Here is a 6,553-nt window from a genome sequence, read left to right on the forward strand (position 1 = left end):
TATGCCAATCTTCTCGCAGTAGTCATTGAGCTCGTTCGACGTAAACTCTCCGCCGTGATCTATTCGTAGAGCGCGAACCTTCAGCTTGTGTTCCATCTCCGTTGCAACCTTGAGCTTCTTAAATGCTTCAAACGCCTCATCTTCAGATTGTAGGAGAACGACCCACATGTATCTCGAGTAGTCATCTACCACAAGGAAGAAGTACTTCTTTCCAACCAAGCACCTATCACATACTCGATCAACATGGTCAATAAACGGCATCCCGGATACCATCTCCATCTTCGACATCTTCTTCAAGGCCTAGAAGTTAACGTGTCCAAATCTAGCATGCCATAACCACAAATCATCATCACTCTTGGCGAGCCAACACTCCGGTTGTGATTGATCAAGGTTGATGATATAGAGCATGTTCCATGTGCGATTCACATGCGCTAGCATGTTTCGGAGGTTGTCGAGACCGTCATCACTCCGTTCTCAATATCCAACTTGCATCCATTCTCGTCAAGTTTCCCGAGAAAGATGATGTTGTTGCGAAGCCGTGGGATGTAGTATACTCCGGTGAGTATTCGATGTTCTGCTGTGAGACCCTCGAAGAGGACAGAACCTTGCCCACAAATCTTCACATTTGAACCATCACCGAACTTGACCGATCCTTGAACATTATATTCCATCTCGAGCTTCTCATTTGTTAGGCTCTGGACAATCTTTCGCAAAGTAACCCACCTCATTGCAGTTATAGCACTTGACCTCAGACATATCCAAGTTCCTTGGCTTCCGCTCTTTAGATCGGTCTTGCTTACCACGACCTTGTGGCTTGCCTTCTCTTTTGCCTTTTCCGCTGTGTCCGCCACGCTTTGCGTTGCTTGAGCCTTCACCATGGTCACGCCTTCCTTTGCTACTTTGGGCCTCCCAATCTGCGTGCGAGTACATGAGTTGGTCACTACCTCCTCCTTTGCCTTTCCGACAGCCACAAGCATTCGCTTCCCATGTCCGCAGGCGTCCGATCACCTTCATTATGGTCATGGCGTCGATGTCGTAAAGCTGCTCGAGCGTGCCGATGATGTACGTGAACTTATCAATCACTGAACCGAAAAATTTCTCCATGGTCTCAGCTTCCTCGAGCTTTTCACCAAGTGCACAGATCTCTCCCACCAAAGTAGTTAGACGCATGGCATAGTCGTTCACCGATTCAGTTTTCTCCAAGTGCAACTTGTGAATTGGTGCTTCAGCACTCGTGCCCGAGCCTTCGTGACGTGATCTTCTCCGATCCTCATCTCTTTGAGTGTGTTCCACGCCTCTCTTGCTGTCTCTAACTTCGCCAGTGTCATTAGCACGGAATTCGGCACAGACTGGGCTATAGCGGCCATGGCACCTTCGTCGCACTCGTCGTCGACATCATCGTCCGTGATGGCCGCCCACACTCGAAGGGTTCGAAGAATAATCTTCATCATCACCGCCCATACACCGTCGTTGGCGTCGTTGAGCATCGGGTACTGGATGGGAATGTTGCGATATGCCAGTACGTTGGCGCCGCCCGTTCCGCCACCACTAGTCGCTGACTTGCCGCCCTTCTTCACCTTGTCGCCTTTCTTGTTCACCTTGGAACCGCTGTTGGCGGACTTGATCGACTCCTTGTCGATGTCCGTCATTGTAAATCATAGATCGTCGAGGCTCTAGATACCAACTAGCTTAGCCCGCGCGGCGGCACGCCACGCCCCGTCGATATTGTACATGTGTATTGTGTTATTTTCACTCATGTGATGAAAAATAAGGTCTTCATGTGTGTAAACTTGCCGTTATAACTCGGTAGTCACAAGAAAACAGACTATGCACATGAACGATTTTGAAAGGACACATTTATTATCATCAGAAGTGCTACATCTTGCAAGATCTAAAGTATATCCCCTCACGCCGCGAGTTCAGTGGGTCGCCGTCTTGACGCTAGCTTATTCAGAGTGACGTTGGCATGGTATACTCTGGACATAATTTTGATCCATTGCCGAAAGTGTGTGATATGGATGTAAGCTGGTTCTGATGGTAGGTCGTCCTTGGGGCAATTGGTGTAAGACCAATTGGACATTCATCCAATTCCAGAATCAAGTTAGATATAGAATCGACGGCTTTGATCTTTGAGGATCAGATATATTATCTTGAGGAATGTATGTGGAAGTGTAGCTTTGTTTAGATTTCTTTGGAGAGTTTTTAATATTAGGTTTAGAAGAACAAAGTTTGTCCCCAGCTATGTAAGGCCCTCTTTAATGTGGCAATCTTCTGCTTGTCACATCGATATCACTGTCAGTATTGTCATCACGATCCAGATGTTAAAACTCAAAACCAAGGATGAATGTGGAAGAATATATTTTTCTTAAAGAGATCAAGGTATTCGATCTTAAATATTTGTTCCTGATTCTCAAGTTGATGGAGATGAATATTGTATGGCAAACAAAATAGGCTGCAAAGCAATATACAGTGCCGACATAACTGAAACAAATGATAAAACTAACTGATGCACTAGTAGAACACACTTTTTGGACGTCTCCCAAACGGAGTCGCCAAAAAGTGTGTTCGCACACGAACACGTCACCGTTTACCCTCGACGCCGAGGGTGATGCACCGCCGCTCACCGCCAGCGCGGGCAGACGAGGGAGGCGCACGGGAGGGAGGACGGCTGCAGAGGGAGGCGGAGGAGGATCTCCTGGAGCAGGTCCTCCTCCTCCAGCGGCGAGGAGTGGATGCCGCTCATACTTGGGTGGTCCGAGCCGAGATCCCCTCAAGCGATGGTGAGCGAGCTAGGGTTCCTCCTACTCCTAATGGCGAAGGGAGGAAGAGGATCACCAAGGAATGCAGACCAAACTGGAATTGGGTAGCAGGATCTCTCCTCGGAGAGAAAGCAAGAGGATTTAGGGGCGCTCACCGTTGCTCCCGGAGGAGCCGTGCCGGAGCGCCGCCGTCGGTCGCCGGGAGGAGCTCGGGGTAGGGCTAAACGGAGGAGCGCGAAGGGAGGTTGAGGCTGGGACGAACTACGGAGGCCGGGGAGACGGCGGCGAGCGGGCGCGATGCGGTGCCGGTGGTAGGGGCGGCCGTCGACGCTGGGTGCCGTCGAGGAACGCACGGGCTGATACTGAAGGATAGAGTGAATCTGTTCTTTTTCTCCCTTTCGTTTTCCCTTTTTGCCCTTCCATGTGGCTTCTACTTGAGAAATTGCTTGCTGCTATGTACAAGGACACCAATGTCTTTTTACTTTGTTTCTTTGACAAAGGGTGGATGCACACAGCCAAATCAACCCACACACACGCAAAAACATGCCGGCAAAATAGCAAAGTCATATAAGATCAAAGTTATGCATAGGCTAGAAAAAAAAACAAAATGCTCAGATCTGCGATCGGCAAACAAAACAATGACTATAAAGTCGAGATCCCCTTAGGCGATGATCAGCTAGGATTCCTCCTAATGGGTGGGGGGTTCACCAAGGAATGTAGACCAGACTCAAGTGGGAAAGGAGATTTTGAAGATTCGAGGTCTCTCCATCTCTCAGAGCATCTCCAGCCGTTGCCCCCCCCCCCCCCCAGGAGGCATAAAAATCGCCCCCTGGGGGCGAGCCGGCGATACAATCGGCGCTGGGGGCGGTCGGGCATCCAGCCGTCGCCCCCCAGGTCGCCCCCAGGCGCCAATATCGGCCCATTCGTGGCCGCTTTTCGGCCCATATTCGGCGAGAATTGGCGTGGTTTGGCGTTGAATTCGCAACACAAATAATTTTTTATCACATAGTTCATCACAAAAAAAATAGTTCAACAAAATAGTGCAACAACAAATAGTTCAATACAAATTATATATTTCAACAAATAAAAAACTCATATTTCATCACACGTCGAGCCCGACGTCGCCCTTGATCCTCCATAGGTGCTCCACCAGATCCTGCTGCAGTTGATGATGCACTTGTGGGTTTCGGATCTCCTGGCGCATACTAAGGTAGGCAGTCCAGTTTGCCGGTAGCTGGTGATCAACTTCGGCTAGAGGACCATGCCTGTAGTATGGTTCAGTGTCAAACACTGGCTCTTCCTGCTCGCTCTCGATGATCATGTTGTGCAAGATGACACAGCAAGTCATGATCTCCCACATTTGATCTTTCGACCAGGTCTGAGCAGAGTACCGGACAACAGCAAATCGAGATTGGAGCACACCAAATGCCAGCTCGACATCCTTCCTGCAAGCCTCCTGCATCTTGGCAAAGTGGGACTTATTGCCTCCTGGCACAGCGTTTGAGATAGTCTTCACAAATGTAGACCATCTCGGATAGATGCCATCAGCTAGGTAGTAACCCTTGTTGTAGTGCCACCCGTTGATCTCGAAGTTCACCGGAGGAGAATGACCTTCAACCAGCTTGGCAAAGACAGGGGAGCACTGCAACACGTTGATGTCATTGTGAGTTCCTGGCATACCAAAGAAGGAGTGCCAAATCCATAGGTCCTGTGTGGCCACCGCTTCAAGTACCACACTGCAACTGCCTTTGGTGCCTTTGTACATCCCCTGCCAAGCAAATGGGCAGTTCTTCCATTTCCAATGCATGCAGTCGATGCTTCCAAGCATCCCAGGAAATCCTCTTGCTGCATTCTGTGCTAGGATCCGAGCAGTGTCTTCCGCATTGGGTGTTCGCAAGTATTGTGGTCCAAACACTGCCACCACTACCCGACAGAACTTGTAGAAACACTCAATGGTGGTGGACTCGGCCATGCGCCCGTAGTCGTCGAGTGAATCACTGGGAGCTCCGTATGCAAGCATCCTCATCGCTGTCATGCACTTCTGGATCGAGGTGAAGCCAAGTGTGCCAGTGCAATCCATCTTGCACTTGAAGTAGTTGTTGAACTCCTGGATGGAATTCACAATCTTGAGGAAGAGCTTTCGGCTCATCCGATAACGGCGCCGAAATGTTTTGTCGCCGTGCAGTGGAGCATCGGCGAAGTAGTCGGAGTAGAGCATGCAGTAGCCTTCGAGACGATGCCGGTTCTTTGCTTTCATCCGCCCCGGCGCCGAGCCACCTCGCCGCGGCTTTTCATTGCTCGCCAGCAGTTGGGCGAGGGCGGCGAGCACCATGAGATGTTCCTCTTTCTGGACGTCGGCCTCGGCTTCGGCTTCCTCCTCCAGCAGCGCGGCAAGCGCTTCCTCGTCGTCCGAGTCCATCGCCGAGGTAGGCAAATCGCCGAACACCTTGCGCCCGTCTTTGGCTTGCTCCGCCGCTAAACTGCCCCTCCGCGGCCGGAAACAGCGGAAAAAACGCCCAGCTGCTGGTGGAGGGGGATGTCTCGGCGAACCTTTGCTCTTTTTCCGGCGGGGATTGGCTATCTTGCGGTGGCGGGCGGCGGGCGGCGCCGTGATACTGCTGTTGGCGGCCGAGCACGCGGGGGGGGGGGGGGGGGGGGGGGGTGGCGAGTCGGGGAAGAAATACTTGACTTTTCGCCTAACGGTGTGGGCCAGCCGTGCTTTTCCCCTGCGCCGGAGCCCCCGAGCGCCCCCAGTGTGCCGGGTTCGGCCTGCGATCGCCGGGCCCAAAAACGGGCCGAACCGGCGCTTTTTAGCATCCTGGGGACGCGAATGGAGCGTTTTTTCGGTGCGGAATTATTTCTCATAACCAAGGGAACTCATTGGGTGGGGAATCTTACCCTCGGCTCGAGGATCGTAGCGTCAAATATATATAACGCCACGCACAGAAGGCAACCCGGCTGGGCTGGTCCATTGGCACGGCATCACACCGAGCGATGTTGCCTGGTTCGTTGTACTGCAGCGGGGACACTAAAAGAATCAACCACGGCTGTAGTGGACCACATTAACTTCCTATATATATAGCTAAGCAGAATATGCTACTTTATCAAACCGGAATCAGTTACTGTGGCGATCTTTTAGAAACTATAATCGGGAAACATTTTCGAAAAAAAAAATGTACTACATTTTTCTGATAGCGTATACTTTGAAAAAGGCTAACGTTTGTTGAATTTGCGAATATGAAAACCAGAACAGATTTTAAAAGCATGAACATTTTTTGAATATGTTGAAAACATATTTAAAAAATCTTAAAAAGAATTTGAAATTGCATAACTGGCTTTTTTGAATATGTGCAAAATATTTTAAAATATTACACAATTTTTTTGAACAATTCATGAAACTCCGATTTTTTTAAACCATGCACGTTTTTGGAATTGTGAACAAGTATTTGGAAAATTAAAGATTTGATGAAATTCCAACCTAAAATTTGAAACCATGAAAATTTCTTGAATTTGTGAACAAAATTTTGAAACCACGAACATTTTTTGAAATTCCTGAATGTTTATGAATTTATGAACAAATTTGGAAACAAGATTATTTTTAAAATTTTGAAACATTTTATGAAAAAACAAACATTTTTTGAATTTATGAATAAAATGTGAAGACCGGAAGATTTTTTTTGGCAGTTTTGAACAATTTATGGTAAATGCAAAAAAAAGAAGGAAAATTTACAAAAAATTTTGCAAACAAAGAAATATAAACTTGAAAAATAACTAACTTTCTTACATCGGCCTCG

General features: G+C 48.7%; 1 protein-coding gene across 1 annotated transcript in view; it reads right to left on the reverse strand.

Annotated features, from left to right (window-relative positions):
• Nucleotides 1-1,649, reverse strand: part of LOC141025651 (uncharacterized) — a 3,933-nt gene extending 2,284 nt beyond the window's left edge. Inside the window, exons 1-5 of the mRNA XM_073501567.1 lie at nucleotides 1,373-1,649; nucleotides 1,009-1,313; nucleotides 801-914; nucleotides 459-704; nucleotides 79-300 (exon numbers count right to left, since the gene is read on the reverse strand). Coding sequence (XP_073357668.1) covers nucleotides 79-300; nucleotides 459-704; nucleotides 801-914; nucleotides 1,009-1,313; nucleotides 1,373-1,649 — 1,164 coding nt within the window. The remainder of the gene's footprint in view (nucleotides 1-78; nucleotides 301-458; nucleotides 705-800; nucleotides 915-1,008; nucleotides 1,314-1,372) is intronic.
• Nucleotides 1,650-6,553: the final 4,904 nt, after the last annotated feature.

The sequence above is a fragment of the Aegilops tauschii genome, chromosome 6 (genome assembly GCF_002575655.3).
Source record: "Aegilops tauschii subsp. strangulata cultivar AL8/78 chromosome 6, Aet v6.0, whole genome shotgun sequence".
Classification (NCBI taxonomy): Eukaryota; Viridiplantae; Streptophyta; class Magnoliopsida; order Poales; family Poaceae; genus Aegilops; species Aegilops tauschii.